The sequence below is a fragment of the Bos taurus genome, chromosome 11 (assembly GCF_002263795.3).
Source record: "Bos taurus isolate L1 Dominette 01449 registration number 42190680 breed Hereford chromosome 11, ARS-UCD2.0, whole genome shotgun sequence".
NCBI lineage: Eukaryota > Metazoa > Chordata > Mammalia > Artiodactyla > Bovidae > Bos > Bos taurus.
The window spans coordinates 20,653,968-20,681,493 of NC_037338.1; the positions used below are offsets into that span (position 1 = coordinate 20,653,968).

Here is a 27,526-nt window from a genome sequence, read left to right on the forward strand (position 1 = left end):
TTCTTTGTATAACTTTCTACTGGATTGTGCTTACTAATTTTTGTTTAGTAGTTTAGCTTCTACATTCATAAGTGAAATTGTCTAGTTTTCTTCTTTTTCTATCCTTCTCAAGTTTTAATATTAATATTACTTGGGAGCTATTTCCACCTGTTTTCTCTGGCCTAGGACAGTTTAAATAGTAATGTGCCACAGTTTCCCAGTCTTAGGCCAGAAACAAAAGGCAGATTGTTACTCGCAGCCATAGCAGTAGTGAGAAATCAGCATTTAGTAGCTCCAGTGCAAGACAAACTCTGTCTTCCAAGATTTTAAGAAATCTGCCCTTTATTCTGAAGGCAACCACTATCTCTACCTTCCACACTTATTGACCATCCAAACGTCCTTGAAAAGATGGCCCAGTAGTTCACTCCTATACGTGCAAAAAGGTGAGCGATCCATGGAGAATTATTCCCCAGTGATGGATGACTGAGGTCAAACAACAAAACATTAGTACTTGTTCATTCTAGGCTTTTTCTATATTTTTTAAACATCCTCCTGCCAAAAAGAAGGAAAGAAAGAAGAAGGAAGGAAAGCTTTGTAGTACTGGAAGAACTGTCTCAAGATTTGGTAAGTGTTTCAGCAGATTATGGTGACTTCCTTTGGAGACACTGTAGAATTCCTGACTTGGATGGGTGGCAGGGTAAGGCCCTTCTAATTCAAAGAGTCTACAATATTGGATAGGGCTTCCCTGATAGTTCAGTTGGTAAAGAATCCGCCTGCAATGCAGGAGACCTGGGTTCGATCCCTGTGTTGGAAAGATCCCCTGGAAAAGGGAAAGGCTACCCACTCCAGTATTCTAGCCTGGAGAATTCCATGGACTGTATAGTCCATAAGAGTCGGACATGGCTGAGCGACTCTCACTTCACTTTCATTTCACAATATTAGATGGTCAACAAAAATTTATTTGGCTGGCGTCGGATCTTAGCTGCGGCTTGCTGGATCTTCATTGCCTCATGTAGGATCTCTCCTTGCAGCTCATGGATTCTCTAGTTGCAGCATGTGGGCTTAGTTGCTCTGTGACATGTGGGATCTTAGTTTCCTGACCAGGGGGTCAAACTTGCATTGCAAGGTGGATTCTTAACTACTAGACCTCCAGGGAAGTCTCGTAGATGGTCAACTTTGAAGACATTTCAGGACTCCTTGTATTGTGTGTGTGTGTTTAGTTACTAAGTCATGTCTGACTCTTTGTGACCCCATAGAGTGTAGCCCACCAGGCCCCTCTGTCCATGGGATTCTCCAGGCAAGAATATGGGACTGGGTTGCCATTTCCTTCTTCAAGGAATCTTCCTGACCCAGGGATTGAACCCAGGTCTCCCTCATCTCCTTCCTTACAGATGGATTCTTTACCATTGAGCCTATTCAGAATTCCTTAGCTATTCCTGCTCATTACCTCTCTATTTCATCATACTCATAGGTGAACCAGTGACAGGTGATTGGAAATCAGTCACATACATGCACACATACAATTCCAAATAACTCATGGCTGGGATTATCCACATTTTTTAATCTCTTTAGGCTTTTCTTAATGAGGTCAGTGGGAGGGCTGTTATTTATGCTCCTAAACACTGGTGTGTGAAAAATGTATAGGCACAGCAAAGTCAGTGGTGAGCAAGACAAACACGACCCTGGTCCACAGAACTTACTATCTATTGGGGAAGAGAAATAATTCAACGGAATAAGAAGATGTGATTGACTCTCAGATTCACTAGAGATTGATTTAGCTCCCTCCCTTTCCACTCACCCACTTGCTGCCTAGGAAGTCATTGCCAAAGAGAGTTGGTGCACTTTGACCCATGGAGAGTAACAGAACAGGAGGGCCAGGGATGCCGTAGATTAAAGAACGAGCCCAGCAAGGTGCTGGTTGATAAAAGGCATCTGCTCAGGTATTTCTCCTCTCTAGCTCAGATTTTCCTTTGCGTAGAAAAGCCCAATGCCTAGCCTCATAGCTCAATTGAATACTTACTGTTTTAGAGTACCCAGCAAACCTAATGTACCATTAAAAAGTCCAAAATTAGAATAGTCTCTCAAGGTCTTTGGCCAAAATGCAACACCCCACATCCCTGGTCCTTTCCTCTCTTCTGCTCCTCTGATGCATTCTCATGGCCATAACACTATGTCACACACACACACACACATACACATACACGCATGTGCAGTTTCTTTCTCTACATTTCTAACGTTTCCTCTCATTCACTCTGAAGGGATGTGGGAGTGGCTACTATTTCTGAAATGGGAATAAGGTTAGCTAATGAAAACAATGGCCTCTTTACTCATCCTCTCATCAAAAATCAAAGCGTGGCTACAACTCAGGTTAAGCAAACATCTAAATTAAAAAATCAGATTTGTAGACAATATTATATGTTAATATTAAATCTACTTAATAGTTGTTATTTTTTAAAGCATTGAGAATAAAATCCCTTATTTAGCAAGCATCCCTCACAACTATTCCCCAAAAATACTTACTCTGAAGTCTGAATTCAGATGTTCATTGAATATGAAGAGAAAATGTTCCTGTAGTTTGACTTTTTCCCAGATTTGATACCAGAGATACCTAAAGTCAGGTAAGCCCTGAGCAAAATGCAAAACTAGATTCCAGCTTCTTTCAAAAACTGAAGTAACAATTCTAATCTGCTGTCATCTAAAATGCTGGGTTGCCCCCTGCTGTTTTCTAGGTAAATGACAGGACATCCTAACCAGCAGGAGATAGAGCTGCTTTTGGTGTGTACTAGCATCCCTTGTTAGAATGGAAAGGCTATGGCAAAAAGACTGTGCCTGAGGCTCAGCAGTGTGTCCCCAGCATGAAATTAGCTGGAATGTAGCAGGCACTCGATTAATGTGCCGAATGCATACACAAACAGAAAAGAAAATAGGCTTACATACTCTGTTTGCAGAGGCATAACACAGAGAGTATACAGGCCCAAGGAAAGAAATGCTTTGCAATTCTCTGTTCGTAACTGTTTGAAATAAATTGGTGGCAATTAGACATGCCTGATGTCCTCTAATAATTCCACTGGGTTAAACAAATTAATAAACTGGAATATTTAGACTTAACAATAAAGATATATTTTCTGAATGTTGCTTACTGCCAAAAAATAAATATTTGAGAGCTTAGGATCTAAAAGCTGCAAGGTTAAAAAAAAAAAAAAATGATGGTTTCCAAGATGGCAGAGCTGGTTAAGATATAAAGTTCTCAGTGTTATCTTTCATCTGTTCTCCGAGATCCCTGCTGCTAGTGCTAAGGTCACAATCAGTCACAATCCGTGTATCTCTCAAGCATCAATGAATGCAAGGATAGAAATAGATCCTTTGAAACAGAAGGGCTTTACCCTGACCCACCCATCCAACTCAAGAATTCTACAGTGTCCTGGGATTCCTAGTGGCCCACTGACTCTTTCATCCCAATGCAGGGGGGCAGGTTCAATCCCTGATCAGGGAACTAGATCCCACATGTTGCAACTGAGACCCAGTACAACCAAAAAATAAATAAAATAATAAATATTTTGTAAAGTTTAAAATAAAAGAATTCTATAATGTCCCCAAAGGGAAGTCACCATATTCTTCTGGAACACTCATCACATCTTGAGACAGCTCTTCCATTAGCTCATCTTTAGTTGGGGGTGGATTTATTGAATATGAAAAGAGTCACGTTAGGAAAAAGATTTTGACATTTGATATACCTCTGTACCCACCTGGAAGCTTAGGTTTCTCTGATGAGTCAATCAGTGTAGGCAGAACAATTCTGAAGGGAATATAAATATGTGCCAGTGCATGTGATACAGAAAATGTCCAGAAGAGAAATGTTTCCACCGGGGGTATCTACCAGTGGAGACTGGCGCTTGGTCGTTTCAGGTTCTGTACACCACATGACTAAATAAGCAAATAAAATGGGGTGGAAGGGGGAGGGTTGACCATTTCAGCTGGGGTCACTGATCCTGGCTGTTAGGGAAATAGCTCTGCTTCCTGAGACAGGCTGGAGGAATGTTCAAAACTAAAGTGCCCTCCTTGTACTTCCCCATCAAATGGTGAAAATTAACACAACTAAAGCAACCCCAGAGAAACAGAAGGTCACCCCAGACTCACATCCTCAGGAATAAAAATCCTCCACCAGGTAAAGGATGCTAGCAAAGTAATGCTCAAAATTCTCCAAGCTAGGCTTCAACAGTATGTGAACCAAGAACTTTCAGATGTTCAAGCTGGATTTAGAAAAGGCAGAGGAACCAGAGATTAAGTTGCCAACACCCATTGTATCATAGAAAAAGCAAAAGAATTCCAGAAAAACATCTACTTCTGCTTCATTGACTACACTAAAGCCTTTTACTGTGTGGATCACAACAAACTGTGGAAAATTCTTAGAGATGGGAATACCAGACCACCTTACCTGCCTCCTGAGAAATATGTATGCAGGTCAAGAAGCAACAGTTAGAATGGGACATGGAACAACAGACTGGTTCCAAATTGGGAAAGGAGTACATCAAGGCTGTATATTGTCACCTTGCCTTTTTAACTTATATGCAGAGTACATCATGCGAAATGCCGAACCGAATGAAGCACAAGCTGGAATCAAGACTGTCTGGAGAAATATCAATAACCTCAGATATGCAGATGACACCACCCTTATGGCAGAAAGTGAAGAGGAACTCAAAAGCCTCTTGATGACAGTGAGAGAGGAGAGTGAAAAAGTCAGCTTAAAACTCAACATTCAAAAAACTAAGATCATGGCATCTGGTCCCATCACTTCATAGCAAATAGATGGAGAAACAATGGAAACAATGAGAGACTTTATTTTGGGGGGCTCCAAAATCACTACAGATGGTGACTGCAGCCATGAAATTAAAAGACGCTTGGTCCTTAGAAGAAAAGTTATGACCAACCTAGACAGCATATTAAAAAGCAGAGACATTACTTTACCAACAAAGGTCCATTTAGTCAAAGTTATGGTTTTTCCAGTAGTCATGTATGGATATGAGAGTTGGCCCATAAAGAAAACTGAGCACCAGAGAATTGATGCTTTTGAACTATGGTGTTGGAGAAGACTCTTGAGAGTCCCTTGGACAGCAACAAGATCAAACCAGTCAGTCCTAAAGGAAATCAGTTCTGAATATTCATTGGAAGGACTGATGCTGAAGCTGAAACTCCAATACTTCGGCCATGTGGTGCAAAGAACTGACTCTTTGGAAAAGACACTGATGCTGGGAAAGATTGAAGGCAAGAGGAAAAGGGGCTGACAGAGGATGAGATGGTTGGATGGCATCAGCGACTCAAAGGACATGAGTCTGAGCAAGCTCTGGGAGTTGGTGATGGACAGGGAAGCCTGGCATGATGCAGTCCATGGGGCTGCAAAAGGTAGGATATAACTAAGTGACTGAACTGAACCAGGTAAAGGCAAACCAAGTTATGGCTGAGGGCAAAGCAACATGGAGTAATAAATATTAACTGTATTCTTATATTTCCCCTTGTTGGTGAGTTATGTTATATAAATGTATTGCTAAATCTTTCTCCTCTCCCTTTCCCAATATATATTGTATATAGTCTCTGTTGATATATTTTATAATTTATCCAGGGTAGGGATTCCCTGATGGCTCAGACGTAAAGAGTCTGCCTGCAATGCGGGAGACCCGGCTTCATTCACTGGGTCAGGAAGATCCCCTGGAGAAGGAAATGGCAACCCACTCCAGTATTCTTACCTGGAAAATCCCATGGATGGAGGAGCCTGGTAGGCTATAGTCATGGGGTTGCAAAGAGTGAGACACGACTGAGAGACTTCACTTTCACTTTCCAAGGCATTAAGAAAAGAATGTGTTTAAATTAGAATGAACAGCAAACCAAAATCCTGACTATAGAGCTGAATGCAATCCACTGAAACTAGGGGCTTCCCCTTTTGAGGAGCGAGGCTGTGTTCTGCAGGCTGGGGGTTTAAGGATGGAGGAAGGGTGTACACTGATGTAGGGCATCCACAGAGTGACTGCGGCGAACATTTATCCTTTCCTGGATCTCTCAAACAGCTTCTTCTCACTTGGATAATTCCCCCCATATAAATCTTACCTCCCTCATCGGAAACAGATTTTTTAAATGCATTGAAATTTTTAATCCATTTCAAAATGCATTTTGAATTCATTTCAAAGATACATTTGAAATTTTGAAATTAATGTAAGTGTATTAAAGTCTACCAATCAGAAATACACATGCAAGACTTTGTTTTGAAAGCAAGTTTTCCGGAAAAAAAAAAAAACAAACAAAGAACGTCCAGGGAAGCAAAGGTAGCTGGTTCTGAAGTCAGTGGTGATGGAACCGTCTCCTCTGTCCACAGCAGAGTCCCTGTGTTTTGCCTGCGGCTCCACTACCGGTCGAATCTGATCTGTGGTTCTGTGATCTGTTGTTCCTAGCAGCTCAGCCTAGCTTCTCCAAAAATTCTGCAAATTTTGAAGAGCCTTTGTGAATCCCTTCCCATGTAAACTAGCTAGAGAGGATTCTATTGTGAGAACTAAGACATCTGATTAGTATAGAAAAATTCAGTAGCCATGTGCCTAAGGCAATTTGTTTTGCCTCTCTCAGACTCAGTTTTATCATCCTTGAAAAATTTCAAGCACTGTTGTAAAGACTAGAAATAATACAAAATGTCTTATATTTTTTTAAAAAAACATTATATTATGGCTTATTATTTCATCAAACTATCAATTCAGTTAGCTGTTCACTCATGTCTAACTCTTTGTGACCCCATGGACTGCAGCATGCCAGGCTTCCCTGTCCATCACCAACTCCCAGAGCTTGCTCCGGGATGAACCCAAGTCCATTGAGTCAGTGATACCATCCAACCATCTTATCCTCTGTCATCCCCTTCTCCTCCCGCCCTCAATCTTTCCCAGCATCAGGGTCTTTTCCAATGGGTCAGTTTTTCACATCACATGGCCAACGTATTGGAATTTCAGCTTCAGCATCAGTCCTTCCAATGAATATTGGGACTGATTTCCTTTAGGATAGACTGGTTGGATCTCCTTGCAGTCCAAGGGACTCTCAAGAGTCTTCTCCAATGCCACAGTTCAAAAGCATCAATTCTTCGGTGCTCAGCTTTCTTTATGATCCACTCTCACATCCACACATGACCACAGGAAAATCCATAGCTTTGACTAGACAGACCTTTGTTTGTCCTTTGACGTTTTTCAAAGTATATCCCTAATCTATTTCTTACCATCTGATCCACAATCATCATCATCTCTCATCTGGACTATTTCCATCACTTCCTAATTGATCTTTCTTTTTCTGCCCCCCCAACCCCCTACAATCTAGTCTCATTCCAACAACCAAAATGACCCAGTCACAATCAGTTCCTATCACTCTTCTGCTCAAAATGCCCTAATAGTTTCCAGTTTGCCTTCTACTAAAAATTTCTTTTAACTGTGTAGAAGCCCTACATGACCTGACCCCTAAGAGCCTGACTGATCCCTTTCACAGGATATGCACCCTCATTCCTCAGGCCCCAGTACTTTCTTTTTTCTGGCATACTCTTCCCTGAAACATCTGCATGGTTCATTGCCTCACCTCCTCCAAGTCTTGGTTCAAATGTCACCTTGACGATGAATCGTACCGCCACCATCCCACTTAAAACAGTAAACCTCTACAACATCATTAAAGTACAGATTTTGTTAAAATTTCACAAAATTTTATGCTTGTGTCCATTATTTGTTTTCATACCTTATTCAAGATCCCCCTTGTATTTAATTGCATTGAGCAACTTCAGCTACATGCAGCAAATTCTGGTAAATACTCTTTTTATTTTTATTCTATTACAAACGTTTTCTCATTTTCCTTGTTATGGCTTCTTAGATGCAACCATCATTTAAAAGTGGACATTTAACTTCCACATACATGGGATTTTGTTTAAAGTATCATTAATATTATCATCTTGATACTAATTTCTCGTTTAAACACTTCTTCTGTGCAGTCACCCAAGGTGTTTTTTTCAGTCTAACTTTGAGGCTTTTGATGCCTAAGTCGAAGATCTCTCTTGGTAAATGTCACACCACACTTGAAACCATGTGGGTTGTTTTCGAATATCTTTAGATATTGATTTCTAGTATAATTCCACAGTGATAAGAGAACAGACTTTATATGATTTTAGTACCTTTAGACCATGACAATTTTGCACTTTTTATATCCCTGGATGTGTTCCAGTGTCTCCTAGTTTACAGTCTATGGGAACTTGAATAGAATTTGTATCCTACTGTTGTGTGAAAATTTTATAAATATTAATTATATTGAATTGGTTCACAGTGCTTTTCAGGTCTACTATATCCTTCTACTTCTCTGTATATTCATTCTATTAATTTTTGAGAGTTTGACATTGAACTCTCCAACTAAAAATCTTTTTGTAATTATTTGTTTATTGGCTGTGCTGGGTCTTTGTTGCTATGTGGGCTTTTTCTCTAGTTGCGGTGCTCAGGCTGCTCATTACAGTGGATTCTCTTGTTGCAGGGCAGGGGCTCTAGAGCACAGGTTCAATAGCTGTGGCACACAGGCTCAGTGAAGAGCCCACGTGCATTGGCAAGCCGATCCCTTACCGCCGAGCCACCAGGAAAGTCCTCCAACGAAAAATCTTAATATACAGTGGAATTATATGTAACCTTGTTCTGTATTTTCCAAGTCTCCTGAAAATGTGTTATTGTACTTTCATAATTTAAGGCAAATCTTTAAAAAAGAGAGAGAGAGAGAAAGAAAGAAAGTACTCTAGGTTATGCCTCAGGCCCCTGGGCAAAGAGGTGAACAGGACCTTCCTTGGTCAACCCTTCAACTAGGCAGTTCCTCTCCTACAACCCACCCAAGAGACATGCACGGGAATGTCACAGCAACCCAAACTGGAATCCGTTCAAATGTCATCCATGGACATATACATACATATCTACCAGTGGGATGCAATAGAGCCTACTAAAGCGTGAATCCTGGCAACTCAGCGCTACAAACGTTCAGTGTTGGCTGAAGCTGAAGGAAAGCAGACCCAAGCATACATATGCATGAATTCATGCAGATAATGTTCAAAATCAGGCAAAACAGAGTAACAGAATATAGGTCAGTTCCCCACCCCCCAATAACAGGAGGGTTGACATGGAACTACCTATGGAAAGGGAGCATATGGGAACTTTCTGGAACAGTGGGAAGCTTCTATATTTTTACCTAGGTGGTAGTTATGTAGGTGTGTACATTTGTGAAAACTGAGCTGTACAAGATGTGTGCATCTTATGTAAATTATGCCATAATTTTTAAATTAATTAATTAAACCTCCCCACCCCTAGCACTCCTCATCCTGATCCTTTTTTTTTTTTTTCTGTAGCACTTACCACATTCTTGTGGCTTCTCAGGTGACTTAAGTGGCAAATGCAGGAGACACAAGAGACACAGGTTTGACCCCTGGGTTAGGAAGATCCCCTGGAGAAGGAAATGGGAACCCACTCCAGAATTCTTGCCTGGAAAATGCCACGGACAGAAGAGCCTGGTGGGCTACAGTCCATGGGGTCACAAAGAGTCAGACACGACTGAGCGACTAACACGCATACACACCACAAAGAGACTAAGAATATACGTACAAGAATAACTGGGACTTCCCTGGAGGTCCAGTGGTTAAGACTCTGCACTTCCAATGCCAGGGCCACGAGTTCCATCCCTGGTGGGGAAACTAAGATCCCACATGGCATGGCCAAATTTTTTACAAAAGAGAAGAATGGTTGTCTTGCTGGACCACTGCATCTAAGCTGAGTAAGAAAGGAAGTGAGATGGGTGTGATATGTATGAATAAGTGGTAAGGCCAGAGAATAAGGTTTTGGTGAGATCAGAGGATTGCTTGAAAGGAAATACAGGAGTAAATGAGTTGAAAGGTTAGGAGTGATAACTGTCAAAAATTTAGATTTGGGAGGCAGTATGGATATAGTAGGACAGTGTGACTGAAGACTAGTCCTACTTAGGACTAGGTGGAAATGGAGTGGAAAAAAAGATATCATGGGAGCTGAAAAAAAGTTCAGGTATGTGATGGGTCATTTCTGTGGTGTTACAGTTGCCAAGAATGACCACAGAAGGAGCAGAGAAGAAGCACTGCAAGCCAAGTGCTGTAGTTATTAGTGAAGGAGAGAGGTGTGGCAAATGCCAGTAGCAAGTTGGGGTGAGGAGTGGAAAAGTCTGACAGCTCTGAAGAAGCTGGTTTGTTTGTGGTCAGTTAATGGAAAAAAAGATTTGAATCAGCAATAGAGCACAATTAATCTAACCCTACTTCAGGACTTGAAGAACACAGGTATGGAGAAAACCAGCCTCGAAGACATATAGGGAGACATTCTACTGAGGGAGTGCAAGAGGAAACCCAGTTTCAGTTAAGGCAAGACATGAAGAGAGAACACAGAGGGACTGAGCTGTAGACAGCACAGAGGAAGGGGCAGGAGGGCAGGGGAGGGTCTTCAGTCCTAAGTGCACAACAGAATCACCTGGGGAACTTTTAGAAAATGAAGCCTGTGCCGCAGACCCCCTGAAACACAATCTTGAGGGTTGGCTGCGTGTGGTGATCCTGTTATACGGACAAGAATGAGAACTACTGGATTCAATGATTAATGAAACAGTAAGAAGATAAATGACTTCATTTTCTGATGGTAGATGGATGTCAGGAACATGATGGGGTTGGTCCTAAAAGCACTGGTGATGGGTCAGTATTCTCAAACACTGCTAAAGGAGGTGTGGACTGGTACAAGACTTCTATAGGTCGGTAATTCTATTTCTAGGATTTGTCCCAGTCTCCACATTATTAGCAGAGATGTCCACAAAGAGATAGGTACAGAGTTATTCACTGCTGTGTTATGAACACACCAAGAATGAAGATGTCAAGCATACATTATGAAACTAAGTAAATAGATTATAACAAAATAAAATAGCTGTTAAAAAACTTAGGACATGATTTACTGTCATGAAAAAGGCTTGTGATATGTTAAATTTTTAAATATATTAAATTTTTTTTAAAAAACATGGTCTCAAATTCAAACATATGCTTACTTTTATACACCTACACTGCCTGCAATGCAGGAGACCCTCATTCGATTCCTGGGTCGGGAAGATCCCCTGGAGAAGGGATAGACTACCTACTCCAGTATTCTTGGGCTCCCCTGGTGGTTCAGCTGGTAAAGAATCCTCCTGCAATGCAGGAGACCTGGGTTTGATCCCTGGATTGGGAAGATCCCCTGAAGAAGGGAAAGGCTACCTACTCCAGTATTATGACCTGGAGAATTCCACCAGGGGGTCGCAAAGAGTCGGACATGGCTGAGCAACTTTCACTTTCATTCTATATACCAACACAGATGACAGACTGAAGGAAATTAAAAAAAGAAGGTATCAGTGTTTACCTCCAGTAAGTTCAAAGTACTAGAGATAATTGTCTTTTATATTTTCTGAATTTTGTGCATTTTACACTGAGAGGGAAAAAAGACATTTTTGCTTGGGGGGATTGTTTAAAGAAATGTGTTTACAATGTAGTCCCAATTCTCACTGTTCACAAATGGAATTTGGTCTGTCTGACCCAATCTGTTTCTGGTGATAGGAGTATAACATAGGCTTTGAAATATAAATAAGAAAAATCATCCAAACCTTGGAAATAAGCAAAAGACAGTACAGCATGTACTTTCAAAGTTCTACTGGGGCATTGTTTAACATGCCTGCCAAGGGTATTTTTTAATAGAGGGTAGTGGTTCTCAAAGTGTAATCTAAGGACCCCTGAGATTTCCCAAGACATTTTGGGACTCTGTAAGGTCCTCCCTTTCCAACTACATAAGTGTGAGGTCAGATTTTCCTCATATACTTCAACCAAAACAACATACTGCAACATGTGAATGAAGAAATTGATATAAGAATTCAGCTGTCTTCTGATAAGCCAGTTTAGTGTTCTTTTTGCCAAAGTGTAAAAATGCCTTTTTTCTGAAAACATATCTCAAGTTATTTTTCATTTAAAAATGTTAATAGGCTTGTTCTTCTTATTTTTAAAATATGGTTGACCTTTGGGACTTCTCTGGTAGTCTAGCAGTTAAGACTTCACCTTCCAATGCAATGGGATCCTTTGTCAGGGAACTGAGATCCTACATGCCTCATAGCGAAAAAAAAAAAAAAAACAGAAAACAAAAAATATTGCAACAAATAAAGACTTTTTAAAAAATAATGGTCCACATAAAAGAAAAAAATCTTTTAAGAAAATACAGCTGACCCTTGAAAAACATAGATTTGGACGTCACAGGTCTGTTATACAAAGATATTTTTCTGTAGGGTCTTCCCTGGTGTCTGAATGGTAAAGAATCCATTCTGCCAAGCAGAAGCAGCGGGTTCAATCCCTGGGTTGGGAAGATCCCCTAGAGAAGGAAATGGCTAACAACAACAAATTTTTCCGTAGATACCAGCTGCTGTGCTACATAATCTGTGGCTGGTTGAATCCAGAGAAGCAGAACCCAGGATGAAGGGTGGACTCTAAAGTGATTCCTGGAGTTTTGACTGTGGGGAGGGTGGGTAACCCTAACCCCCACCTTGTTCAAGAGCCTACTATAATATTTAAACATTTTTGTTTTAGTGTCAAATAAGGTTAATACTGATAGATCACTTGGGATCCTCAGTTTTTAAGAATATAAGGAGTCCTAAGAATAAAAGTCCTTGAGACTCACTAACCTAGAGGTTTGACTTTGCTATTCACTTTAGAAGGCTTAGATCACTCAGCACACTCATTTCAAAACACCCTTTCTGGTAGACTACGTAACTCCTGTTCCTCCAATTCTGCTTCCAACCAGCTTTGCCACCTTATCAGCTTCCTCATTCGGAGAAGGCAATGGCACCCCACTCCAGTACTCTTGCCTGGAAAATCCCATGGACGGAGGAGCCTGGTGGGCTGCAGTCCATGGGGTCGCTAAGAGTCAGACACGACTGAGCGACTTCACTTTCACTTTTCACTTTCATGCATTGGAGAAGCAAATGGCAACCCACTCCAGTGTTCTTGCCTGGAGAATCCCAGGGACGGGGGAGCCTGGTGGGCTGCCGTCTATGGGGTCGCACAGAGTCGGACACGACTGAAGCGACTTAGCAGCAGCAGCAGCAGCAGAGGGATCAGAAGCACAAATTCCTATCCCAGAATGGGCTCTGGTGTCCCCCCATCCTCCCTACTGCCTCAAGCCCTGTGCTCTTTTAGTTGTACATTTTATTTCAAAGGAAAAAATATTTTCAATTGCCAAAGGGGAAAAAAACACCAGAAGTTGATCACCCTACTACGCATTAGGAAACACTTCTCAAAATACTAAAATATTAAGCTCCAGTACACATCAGAATGATCTGAGAGGCCTATCAGAAACAGATTTGAGTTCATTAGTGTGGGGCAGGGCAACAATGTGCATTTAAAACAAGCACTTCCAGGTGACTGATTTAAAAATAAAACCATACTTTGAGAAACCAAGACAATTAAAACCACTGCTAACTGACTGCCTCTGTTTTTCTAAGAATCACCCATGTATCCTTAACATCTACATGCCAAGTCCTTCTACATGGTCTGTAAAAGGACTTCACAATCTGACCAGGGTCTTCACAACTTTCTCTCCCACCACTCCATCCTTCTCCACCCTACAACCACCTCCTACACTGGAACCCACTGCTGCACTCCTCCTTATTGTTGACCTCTTTCCTTCTCCCTTGCCCTGCCTATGCAGGACTGCTTATTCTTTACAACGGTGCAATAGAGAGGGTTCGGTTCAGTTCAGTCGCTCAGTCGTGTCCGACTCTTTGCGACCCCATGAATCTCAGCATACCAGGCCTCCCTGTCCATCAACAACTCCCAGAGTTCACTCAGACTCACGGCCATCGAGTCGGTGATGCCATCCAGCCATCTCATCCTCTGTCATCCCCTTCTCCTCCCGCCCCCAATCCCTCCCAGCATCAGAGTCTTTTCCAATGAGTCAACTCTTCGCATGAGGTGGCCAAAGTACTGGAGTTTCAGCTTTAGCATCATTCCTTCCAAAGAAATCCCAGGGCTGATCTCCTTCAGAATGGACTGGTTGGATCTCCTTGCAGTCCAAGGGACTCTCAAGAGTCTTCTCCAACACCACAGTTCAAAAGCATCAATTCTTCAATGCTCAGCCTTCTTCACAGTCCAACTCTCACATCCATATATGACCACTGGAAAAACCATAGCCTGGACTAGACGGACCTTAGTTGGCTAAGTAATGTCTCTGCTTTTGAATATGCTATCTAGGTTGGTCCTAACTTTTCTTCCAAGGAGTAAGCGTCTTTTCATTTCATGGCTGCAGTCACCATCTGCAGTGATTTTGGAACCCCAAAAAATAAAGTCTGACAGTTTCCACTGTTTCCCCATCTATTTCCCATGAAGTGGTGGGACCAGATGCCATGATCTTCGTTTTCTGAATGTCGAGCTTTAAGCCAACTTTTCCACTCTTCACTTTCACTTTCATCGCTATCTAGACTCTAAAGCCAGTACACCTGGCTTCCAATCCCAGAACTGTTTGGTAAAAGTGGCCAACCTCTGAGTCTCAGATAACTCCTCTATCAAAGACTGTTTAAATAGCCACCCCAAGGTTATTAGTACGTCAGCACCAGCGGTATTTCGTTTAGAGGCTAAATGTATTAATTTGGTTTTCTTACCTCCTGTAAAACCTTCAACACTAATAGAACTAACAGCTCTCCCCTCTGTTTTAAGCAGTGTTAGCATTCCTAGAGACACAATGAATATAAGAACTCTAAACTCCTTACTGTGCAGGTCTATAAATCCAGTTCTGTAAGAACTTAAAAGAGTAGACACTTAATTTGAAATGACTTTTTACAACTGGAGTTTCAGAAATAAAATTCGTGTCAGTTTAAGTAATCACGCACTCATTTTCCATAAATACTTTATAAATTTATACATTCACACACACACACAGAGCAGATACTTAAGAAGCTGCATTAAATCAGTATAAGTTCTAAAGATAATCCAAATCCCTAAGGGTAGCCTACCCTCACTTCCTCAGTTACGATTTTTTTAGTTAATAATCATGTTCCTTATTTTGAGGTCAAGGTGGAATAATACAACTACTGATACTTAGGGTCCATAGCTGCCACATGACCCCCTTGCCCATCTACAGCAGATGGTATAGCTCATCTATAGTGGATGTTTAAGTACAGAAGGTGGGTGAAGGGATGCAGTTGCCCAGTCCAGCCCATGTTCAAATATTCTGAGCATTTACCATGTATAAAAAAATACTAGACAATATGAAAGGCTAAAAGATGCATGAAGTATAGTTTCTTCTTTCCAAGGAACTTAGTCCTATTGAGGAAAGGAACTCCTGATACTGCTTTTCTCCACAATGACTATCACCCTCCAAGAGTCATCATGGTTTTTCTCTTCAGAAAGCAGAGGGTGTAAGATTAAGAGTAGGTATGATTTGTAAGACAGATGCACATTTACAAATATCATCCCCCATAAAAGGGATTCAAAAGAATGTCTATGAGGATTTTATGTTCTCATCCTATTCTCCTAACAACCCTGAGAGGTAGGTATTATCTCTATTTAATAGATGAAAGTGAGGCTCAACTGTTACTAAGTGTTGGCCCAAGTTCACAAAGCTTGGAAGTGGTGGTGCTAGGAGCAAAGCTGTTTTAACCCCAAGGTTCATCTCCTTTTCCCCCCCGAGTTTAAATTCAAGTATTCTTCCAGCTCCAGGTCACCCAAGCATTTACAGAGTCTTCACATTTTTTGATTGGAAAGTCTAAACTATGACATTTTAGATGACCTTTCTTGCTCTGTCAGTAGCTACAGAACCATTTTACTCAATGACCACATTCTTTGACATACAAACTTTCAGAAAGTTTAAAATTGTTATTTAAAATAAGAGCCCAGGTGGTACAGTGTAAAAAATCTGCCTGTCAATGCAGGAAAATTTGGGTTCAATCCCTGGGTTGGGAAGTTCCCCTGGAGAAGTAAATGGCAACCCACTCCAGTATTCTTGCCTGGAAATTCCATGGACAAAGGAGCCTGGTGGCCTACAGTCCATGGGGTTACACAGAGTCAGACACAATTGAGCACACACACAAATCACAGTCCAGATAACCCCCACACCCTATCAAAGTATAGACAAGCTTCAGGAAGTAGTCATTAGTCAACTGGCCAAATAGAGCCAGCAGACAGACAAACAAAACGGAGTACAAATTTCCTACAGTACCTGCTTCCCAAGCACCCTCCACGTATCTGATTCTCTCACCAATCCTGTGGTAGGGGGGAGAACAGCACAAAAAGTAAGATCCAAGGTCTGGGCTCTCCCCACAAAACCCCATCGACCCTCAGAAGGGTCAAAGCCACTGCATGAGCATTGAAGAATTACTTAACAGCCCAAGAAAATGTCAGTGTTGTATGGGGAAAATGTATAATGTACAGGGTAATTCTATTTTTGTGTACAACAAAAACCATGTTTTATACATACATAAAGATGTGTCAATAAGCACAGGGCAAGTTTTCCATAGCACACACACCAAATATATGGTTACCTCTGGCACATACAATCAAAAGGACAAGAAGACTTTCACTACTTAATTAATACCACTTTTTAAACGTGGTATTATGGGTCATTTTCACCTTGCTTCAGTATTAACAAATTCTTCTCCAGCTTTAGTAATTTTAAAATGCAGGTAAGACAGTTTTGAGTTATGAATATCACTGTCTGTCTGAAACTTTCCACGGACTCAAACCCCTGGTGTGGAGTGGCAGAATCCTGGTTCGCAAGCCTGAGACACCCGAGACAGCTTTTTTTAAGTGGTTTCCTACCACACGACGGTTGAACAGAAAGTACTAATGTATGTGCAAGTGCTTGACTGACTACACGAAGGCTGTGATGCCCCCCTTTCTCCTAAGCTTGTTTTACACTCCTCTTCAGGCACTTTTGACCCGGTCAGCTCCTAGCTTTCACTGAAGAATGTTAACAGGAGCTGTATTGCCCTCAAGTATGTCAAGGGTAGATCAATTCCTCATCCTAAATTACAGCAAACTGCAAATCTGGAGAGGAGAAATTCCTAAAATCTGATAAAAGACTTAGGTAGAGAAGGTGGCATTTCTCTGTCCTGCATGAGAAAGCCCTCATGTAGCTTTGTTTGCCCCAAAGCCAAGAATTCCCCAAAGTTAAGTTCCCTTTCTGACAGAGGCTCCAGACTGAATCCAAGAGTCATTTGATGAGTACATTCTGGCCAAGTAGATGGCTGCCAGGAACAGCTGCCAGCTCTCCAAGCCGACGTTCGCCATCACCTCACAACTAGGACACAAATGGAAAAATATTTAGGTGCACAGAGCAATCCTGGTCAAAGTAGGAAAAAAAACCCTAATGCCAAGAATGAAACTGCTGAAACCTAAAAATGTGTGCAACAGACCCAGGCAACCCACAGTGGCAAAGAAACAGCTAATCGGAAAGCCAAAAGACTAAGCAACTGCTTAAAAACTTTCTATAAGCCCATTTTGACCTTAGGGAACCATTAACAGTAACATTATAGTGCTTTCTGCAATTTTATGATATATTTATTCCCAATAGGTTCTTAACCAAGCTAAGTCCACCCAAAAAATGTTTAACCCTGCAATAATCAAACAATGTAACAAACTCCAGCAGTAGTCACACCTACACCAAGAGTAACTGCTCAAGCCGCCCAGTTCTGGAATAAAATGACTAATTAAAGTTCACCAAATAATATAAATTCTCAAAAATCACTGCTACTCCATTTCACAAGCAGAATATACTTAGTCAAGCAAGGATGACTATTTTCATGAGGAATATATAAGGCATACTCAATAGTAGGGTCACAAATTTTATCTCTTCCATAGAAGTAAGTTATTTATATCTCAATGGGGAAGACAGTTTGCTTTAAAAAAAAAAAAAAAAAACAAAAAACCCTTGTAATATAAATTACTAAAAAATTTTACCACAGAAAATATACTAACACCAAAATTATTTCAGGGAACAGTTTGAATTTGTCTTTAATCCCTTTTACTGCTTCTTAACAATATTCAGTCTTCCAGCTGAAACCAAAGTACTTTCTTGGAATCCTTAATAGAATTGTTATCTTTGGGAAAAATACTCTTTCCAACAAGAAATATTAAGAAATCCAATGGTCTAGATTTCACAACTCTTTTGTTAAAAAAACAAAAAACAAAAAAACAAAACAGTTACCTGTGTCTCTTTAATTTCAGAAGAATTGCTATTATACAACAAACTTTTTATTTTTTCCATTCATAAAAACAGTCCACAACATTCATAAAACATAGTAAAATGAGACACTTTTCAGGTGGATTCTCTTAAAGAACAGATGAGTTGGTAGCAGTTTAATAATAGATGGAAACAAACACAATCCATATAAAAACAGGATTTGAAGCGGGAGGGGGGAGATATATACCAAAGTAAATTTTGAGCTTTCGGCCATGCAACTCAACATCTGAGTTCTCCATTTAAAAACCAAACTAGGTGCTTTAAACAGGTGTTCACAGAAAAGGCTACAAAAGTACTGCAAAATGTTAGCCTTACATACACCAGAAAAAAGAGAGAGAAATGAAAATTAATAAATCCCCTAGCTAATCACAAGTTTTCCCTGACAGAGACAGACAGAAAAATAACTGTTTACAAGCTTAGCTTCGAGGTACAATGGCTTACAGCTCTCACATGGGTGTTCCTCACTCATGCTCTTTTTAGTATAAACAAATAGGTTTACGTAATGGAATACATATTTGAAGAATTCCTTAAAAAAAAAAATCACAAGTTCCATTTTATATATGCAACAAATTTTTAATTATGTACTGAAAATAAATTACAGAAAATAACTTTAAAATGCAACAGAGGACAAAGTCACAATAAACATTCCCATTGAATTCCCTCGAGGGTGGGGGGTGGGGTGGGGAGTGAGACTGCAGTGCTCAAGAAGATAAATATCACAAATATATCAAAAACTTCAAATTGTCTATGCATTCATACACTGACATGAGCCACAAACACTCCTTCACAGGGACTGTACTCATTAGCCTACCACAGAACCAGATTTTGCCATAAACTACAAAACTTTTAATACAAAATCGTATTTATATATTTATAATTCATATACATGCCCTATCTGTGATTTTAGAAAATAAAAGCTACACACTGTACAGACACTCTTAACTCATAGCTGTAGGCAACATTTTTGGATGGAATTTCTCCCCCAATAAAATTAATGGCATATTTTATGTACATGAAGGCTAAACTGCATAAAGACAGTTTAGTTTCCCAGATATGCATCTCGTTTTAGGGCAGGTTTATAAATTTAAAAAGGCAAGACAAATGTACACTTCAGAATCACTTTCTTAGCTACAAGAGTTGTCGTGTAATTTCTGTGAAATTTCTGATACATGCATTTATGTAATACTGGTATTGAAGGCAGTAAAGCAATATATACTTTTAATGTCGTGGCTCAATAAAGGCTTCATTGTCATTCCAATCTGAATCTTGCTACAGTGATTCATTAACTTCTCTAAAAATTAAAATTTCAATGGGACACTGTGTTAAAAAGACTCTAAATAGATTTCTTAAAATATTTCCCTGAAATATCCTTTTACATAAGACAAATTTCACTAACATCAAAGAAGGGAAAAAGAAAAAAAAGAATTAAACATGGCACCAGTGTGCATGATAAACTAATGCTCCTCAGCCAATCATCATGTCTCAGGAGCCATGAACAGAATGCTTAAAACCAACAAACAATTTCACACTCTGTGGCAGCCATCTGTGAAGCCAGTTATACTAAACTACTTCTACAGTTGATTGTAAACTTTGGTTTATTTTTATTTGAGTTCTCATTGTACAGCAAGCATGAAAAAAAGGGAGAGTGGAGTCCATGAGGAGATGAAGTGTCAGTCTGTCTTTAATCTGGCATGATGAGACACCTGGTCAGTCAGGCCTGCTTTGATAGAGTTTGTTACAGACTGCCTTATGTTTTCCTCCATCAAATTATCACCCAGGGGCTTCAATACCTGTGGTATGAGAAATGTGCAAAACAAATAAAAACATGAGGTAAAAAAAGAGTTACATATAAAAATAGATATAAAAAATTCAATTCAAAGCAATGAAGAAAATAACCAGGAATGTGGGAAATAAAAAGATGCTTCTCCCAAAAAAAAAGTTATGATGCTACAAATAATGCAGTTAGACATTTTATAATGTAACAAAAATTACTTTCCTCCTATTCAAACCATTACAATTCCTATGAGATGGATGTGCAATTCCATACCCTATATGCAGCATCAAATCTGGTATGTATACAGCATTTATGCAGACCGGCCCAGACGGTCCTGCTTATTGTCCTACATGTATAAGTGTGAACACTTCAGATAGGGAAAAAAGTTAAAAATACTGTCTAATTTTTCTTCTTGTTATTGTTGGATGACAGTCTCTGTCGCTGTGCTGACGAAAGAACACGATGAACCATTCGACGTCTAGTAACTTCGAACAGTTTGGAAAACACCTAAAACATGGAGTGATTCGTTAGAAGAATGATTCAGAGGGCCTTGAACTTAAAGAGTTTAATTAAGACTATAAAAATTTGAGACTTCATAGTTTCTCACCTTCCTGGGACTCCTCTGAAGCAAAAGAAAAGAGAAATGCAAAAAAATTTAGACAAGGTTTGTTGACACTGCACAGACCTTCCGCCTAGTGATCATCTTACCTCAACTGTACTAAAAATACTTGTACACGCTTTAGATTCTTCCACTGACTTGTTTTGTGATAGTGGCACCTCTAAAATCCTAGAATCAGCGCTGTACTGGAGATGACTGATTTTCAGAAGACTCTGTACAATTATCAAAATTCCATGTGGCAGAAAATTAATAATGATTCAACACTTTTAAAGTAGATACTATTTTAAGTGATGCTGTGATAGCTTTTTTTTTTTAGGTTGTGATAGCTTTTAATCCATCTTCTGTCAGAACATATCAGAGGAATATAAAGAATGAACTTTTTAAAGATATAAAAATTTAATAAATATCCAGACATAAGGTTCCAAATCAGATCTGAATAGAGCATTTCTCTAAAGAAATATAAAATGGAAATTAATATAGCAGGTCACTGTATAAAATAGTAACGACATTATTAGTAGAAAAATCAGCATCAATCAACTTCTTCAGTCTTTGACTTTAAAACCAAAACCAGCATGGACCTGCATTATCTTAAATCTTCAAAATAAGCCCAATACTTCATCGGCCCAGAAATGGTATCTGAAAACGCCTTTCATATTGTCCATCAGTAATAACTGTAGCTTTCATTCTTGATATGATGCTCAGGTATTTCACGATGACCATTTTAATGACAATATCCTTAAGTGGAATTTTCTGAACACAGGCAATTCCAGACAACAGTTGGCTGATACACAAGGCTTTCCTTAGTAGATACTTGTCAGGCCCAACTTTGAATTCTGGTTTAAGGTAAAAAATCATGATTTGAATTCTGGTTGCGGCAACAGATTATGATTAAGAAAAGCTGGCTCCCTGTGGTACTTTGCTTTGCTCATTAGCATTTCCATAGTACAGAAGTAAAAGATTATTTGCTGTAAGAATTCCCTATAAGATTGTTCTTTGTAGTAAGTACATCAGTAAACCACTACTATCTTCATGGAAGGCAATGAAGACCTGAATATCACCCATTTTTCCTGGAATATAAGCATGCATTGCTTCTTATCAACCCTAGTAAGAAACTTCAAGGGAACTGCACTTCCGAACTTACTTCCTTACCTTCATTACTCTTGCACTGATATTTTCTTTTCTCAAAAAAACAAAAAAAAAGGGGAAAATCCTTAAAGACTCTGGTCCTGCCCACTTGTCTGGTATAATCAGGCCTATAACTAAGAAACTATCCAGAGTATTACAGATATAAGTTAACCAAAGCACACTAAAACTTTCAAGGAAAAAAAACTTCAGTTTATACTTTATATTTGGATTATGCATCTAAACAAAACAGAAAATATCCTTTTGCCATTCTCCATATAAAGAAAAAGTAGGTGTGGAAATATTGGGGGTGAGGGTGGGGAATGGGGGACTGGAGGAGGGGTGGGGAGCCACAAGGATAAGATTAGTCACTGAAAAACCAAAAGAGAGATACCAACCTGTTCCCATAGTGTTTCAGCAATCTGATCGATCATTGTTCCAATTTCTCTGAACTCCCCAGAGTATTTAACATATGCCCAAGTACAAAGAGACGTCAGTGCTAACCCCATGACAAGGTTACACAAGACGGCTATAGAGTTTAGGCCAACGAAGCCAGTCAGTCCTGAGATTATATACATAGCAAACATGACCGCAAACAGTGTGGCAGGGGTACGAGCAGCATAGAAGATGTTTTTGCCATCATTGTGCTTTATAAAATTTGCATAGGTTTCTTCAATTTCAGCCTCAAGCTGGTCCTGATAACGACGGCAGAATTCATCTCCACCCATTTTTTTCACTGAACGAAACTGTTTAATCGCCACTTCCTTAAGATCCAGGTGTTTTCGCTCCAGATCTGAAGGTGCAATGTAAGGCTTGTCCCCACCACATACCTGTGCAGACAGCAGGACAGATTACATGCTGGAAATAAGTCACACTTGAAAGAAATTCCCCATCAGTAAAGTTAAACCACCTACATGATTTAGTTTTAAATTTGTTTGTAATACTCCACACTTCATCATAATCTATGCATTTCTTATATATTTAACTGACTCAGGCAAAATAAATTTTCCCAATTAACTATATACCAATAAAGACAAAAAGAATTACACTACAATCTGTATTGATGTCAGCTGACCCAGCAATACACCACAAAAGACTGCTGGCAAGAAAGTGTGTTAAGAGCTGTAACACATAAAAAAGGTACTTGAATATTTGAATTAGCAAGCTTAGCAAAGCAATTGCTATTGGTCTTAGGACAATGTTACTAACATCAGAAGCTACTGATAATAGCACTCTGAATCATGTGTCAAAAAATATTTTATTGTGGTCTATGTAAATAACTTACTACTCTCATCCTGCACTCTAACGATGGAAATTATAATCTTAAGTTTATTTTCAGTAGAGATGATAAAAGAAGATTTGGGAATGATGTAACATGACAATGTATAAGGAGTATGAATTGGTTCAATGATTTTAAATATAAAAATCTTCTCACTCTAGTGTCTAATATAAATGTTAGTCACAAACCTGCTCCATACTTTTGCAATAGATCTCTCTTGCTCCTGCTACTGCAGCAAGATTATTAGCTTCAGCTGTTGCCTAAAAAATAAAATAAAATGTGCCAACTTTATGTGAAATAACTGATGACTATAAATGCTTAAGACAATAAATTATGTACAGTGACCAAGTCTGAAAATGAAACAGAAAAATATTATCAACTTCCAGTTTTCCTTTCTAATGGAGGAAACACTAGTAAAAATGATATAACAACTGCTTCTAATAGGACTACCTGATTAATTTTGTTTTGCTTAGATTTGTTAAAGTGGGTTTGTAGAATAGAACACATATGCCCAGGAAATTATAAGAGAATTAAATAAATACAGCCCTAAAATATGTCCCGTCTCCAGGTGCAAAGAATCAAGGGTTACTCATATGGTCCTCTCTCTCATAATCAGTATGACACAGGATACATTTTTAAATCCACAAAACTGTTTACTACATGTATTTTATGAAAAAAGTTTAATCCACTATAAAACTGGGAAATTGCCCAAAGTAGCAAATTTTTAAAAAATGAAACAGGTTAAAATAACATTGTCCCTAAAGAATACCTTTTTTTTTAAAGAAAGAAAAAAAAGAAAACTATAGTCACTAGAAGTAGCTGTCATTCATTAAAGAGAAAATAAGCCTATTTCAAACAACATTCATTGTCAAAGACCCAGAGAACAGAAGCAGCTTGGTTCAGCATGGCCCACACCAAGCTATCTTCTGAAACAGAAATTTTCCTACACTTCTTGAGCAACTGAAGAGAAAGCACCAAGGACCTTCATTTCTATGAACTGTGTGTGTACAAGGTCTGCAATCTGTAGTTACAAAAACTCAAAAACTTCAGGACCCATGCCTTGAGTATCTAAAATGTATTTGCATGCAAAGAAGCACCACCCCATTTCCAGCATTTCTCTCTAAAGCAAATTTTTTTTCTACCTCATAAATAAATGTATGTACAATGCACACACTACCTGAAGCATGGACTTTGGATGTGGAAGTTCCTCTCCTTGATAAATTTTAATGTAAGCCTAAAAATACAGAAGACTCATTATACTGATAGGTTATGCAATTTGGCTCCATATCGCCAAAGAAAAATCATTAGATAGAAAAATGATTCACACTATTAAAAGGAAAGTCTAAGCTTTAAAAATCATATACTCTCATTCCAACGAAGTTAACCCTATTCTCAACATTATTAAAAACGTGTGTTGCTAAGTAATATCCTAGAGAAATATCTCTAAATGTAACTCCAACTTGGCAGAAAAGTTGTTTCATATTTAAAGTTATATATAAAATGCTATCTACCCTATGAAAAGAAATCCACAATTCTCTCCTACTGCCAAACTGCCAATGTTTCAAATAAATATGTAACAAAACATTTTAACTCAGTATTTTACTTTGATCAGATTAAAGTATATTTCAGTTCAAGAGCAAAAAAAATTACCGAATTTGTGGTTTAAGAGTAAGAAAGATGAAAATTTTTAGGTAAGTTCCATATAGGAATCTTTCATCTCAACTTTCATCTGACTCTTAAATTATTTCATAACTAAACAAAGACAGTATGAAAGTGATCAAGTGTCCATTAAATAACACAAAAATACACTCTTTCATTAACTGTGTTTTCCCATCCATCTACAACTACTACAAATAATTACAACCCTCAACAGTGGCCTTCCTCTGGCAAGTAAGCTATAAAGACTAGAGAGCAGAGGGGGGGGAAATAATCTATGAATAATTTACTTGAGCTCAGAACCCAGTTTTGGTAACTTTCAAAGGCTCTCATCAAGTACTCAGACTCTGAGACAAGGTTTTTTATGAGAACTCAAGATGCAGAATTATGCTCCCAATATCTATTATTATTTTCAAATGATAAGAGTGGTATTATAATATTATGAATGGTTCTTCTCTGCATATCAGAGCTGGAGAAAAAGTAAGATAACTGTATAAACAAATAAAATTACTGTGTAGAAGATACGTGTTACAATCTGCTATAATCTTCAATATTCTAAAATATTGATACATCCAATTCAAGGCAAAAAAATACATTATAAATTTTACTTCATTGTTTTAAAATACAGATAAATTTTTATACCATACAGATGAGTTTTAAGTCAACTATATTTCTAACTTACACAAAGTCATTTAATATAAGTATTTTCCTACCTTAAAGTATTCTACAAGATCTCTACAAGTGACTTTAGATCCACTTATCTCTTTTTCTACCAAATTTTCTGGGGCAAGGAGCAATGGAACCAGATTTCGAAGCTCTCGTTTAAACTCTTCATCAATATCTGATGGGCATGAAATTAGTCAACATATTAGTAAAATAAAAAAAAAAGAAGAAGAAGAAGTAAAGTCACCATTGGTAAGAGTTAATGAGATTCTGTTTTATAGAACAAGAGTATGATACTTAAGTATAGATTCATTTCAAAAAACTCATCCAAATCTGTCATACTGACACATCTCCTAGGAAAAAATATAATGCCCCCACCCAACTCTGTACCCCATTTTCTTCATCTTCCAATAATTCTGTCAGCTTAAATAATAAAAAACTGTGAACTATCAAAACAAATTCCACATCAAGTATTTTAAGTCAACTATCCTTTCCAAATGGCAGGCAATTCATGAAACTGTATTAAATATTAAAACTAAATTTTGTTTTTCTAGCCATACTGTTAAAGTTTTGTTAGTCCCCAAGTCTTCTGCTATCATGCTCAAAATAATCCTAAAACATACACAGAAAATTATACCATCACCCCGAAACAGACTTAAATCTAATTATATCAATACAATACATTGGTAATGCTTTTTAGCAGACTGCAATCAGATGAAATACTGAAATGTTCTTAGTCTTCAGTGTTTTTAGGACATCAGTGCTGAGCAACAGACATTAAAAAATATGTTAATCAATATGCTAGGTGTTTGCAACAAACCAATGAAATGGAAAGCTACAAAGACCACACAGAGCACTACAATCACTTCATTAACAATGCACTGAAATATCCTCCAGTATAAGAGAGAAATTTTAAGGAACCATATATATATATATATATTATTTTTTTTTAACTTTCAGTCTCTAAAACTTCAGTTCTGATTTTAGCAAGAATGGGAATTCCCACCTTTCAATCTCCCATCAAAACTAGGATTAGTTGCAACTTTAAGACCAGGATGTGGCAAAAGGAAGCAACCAAGATTTGAGAAACAATTGTGAATGTGCTTCCTTACATTCTGCAGCTCTTCATGTTGATTCTGTTTTACCTGGAGGTAGGAGGAGACAGGGTAAAGGAGCAAACAAGAGAAAAACAAATTTTTTTTAAAAAAGTACACACACATACTCACAAGCATGCACAGTAATTCAAATGCTACTCCACATGGGTGTTTTTTGACAATATAAAATTTTATTAAAGACCCATTTCTAACCATTGGGTAAGACCCACCTCCTCTCCTAAACCAAGAGATTTTTTTTCCCCGTTAGCTACCAGAGAGAAAGTGAAATTCCGAATCTGACTCTTTGCAACCCCATGCATTATACAGTCCATGGAATTCTCTAGACAGAATATTGAAGTGGGTAGCCTTTCCCTTCTCCAGCGGATCTTCCCAACCCAGGAATCACCCATGTCTCCCACACTGCAGGCGGATTCTTCACCAGTTGAGTCACAAGGGAAGCCCATTAGCTACCAAGGATATGAATAAATACAAATAATAATCAATCATAATATCTAACACCAGAACAACAGGTGTGACTGTGATTTATAAACCCGTCTTTAAAGTACTTATAATGGCAAAGAGAAAAACAAAGTACTAATCTGCCTACAAATAAAAAGGTCAGCCCTCGGGCAAAACAACAGATAAGGTGAAAACTACCAGTACAGTCTAAAGAACTGTAAGATTTCAGCACTCATCCCAAGTGATTACTTATGACATATGCTAGTCATCAGTTTTCTGCAGAAGAGAAACTGCTATGTGTTTTCTGGAAGAATATACTATAGTTAGATTTTTAATAACTACTTATCCCAATATAATTCACATATTCCCTCCTAAACTCTTCTCAAAAACCATTCTAAAATACATGTACTGTTAGTAATCAACAAAACCTGGAAACTACCCAAATCTCCATTGAGAGTAGAATGGAAAAATTATTGTTATTCTTACAATGGAATACTGAATATCAATGAGAATAAGGGAACTAAACTACAGGCAACAATCTGAACTAATCTCAGAAACGTAATACTGGGCAAAAGAAACTGGACACAAGAGAATACATATCAT

The 27,526-nt window shown here is 38.7% G+C and overlaps 1 protein-coding gene across 10 annotated transcripts in view; it reads right to left on the reverse strand.

The window, feature by feature from the left end:
• Positions 1-18,217: 18,217 nt before the first annotated feature.
• ATL2 (atlastin GTPase 2) overlaps positions 18,218-27,526 on the reverse strand; it is a 67,918-nt gene continuing 58,609 nt past the window's right edge. For 5 of the 10 annotated variants that reach the window (XM_024998252.2, XM_015473416.3, XM_024998253.2 and 2 more), the window contains 7 exons: positions 26,377-26,515; positions 25,421-25,548; positions 24,229-24,285; positions 23,240-23,311; positions 22,171-22,602; positions 20,639-20,653; positions 18,218-20,538 (listed from right to left, as the gene is read on the reverse strand). In XM_024998252.2, the coding sequence (XP_024854020.1) occupies positions 20,431-20,538; positions 20,639-20,653; positions 22,171-22,602; positions 23,240-23,311; positions 24,229-24,285; positions 25,421-25,548; positions 26,377-26,515 (951 nt within the window). In that variant the 3' untranslated portion in view covers positions 18,218-20,430. 10 annotated transcript variants of the gene reach the window in all.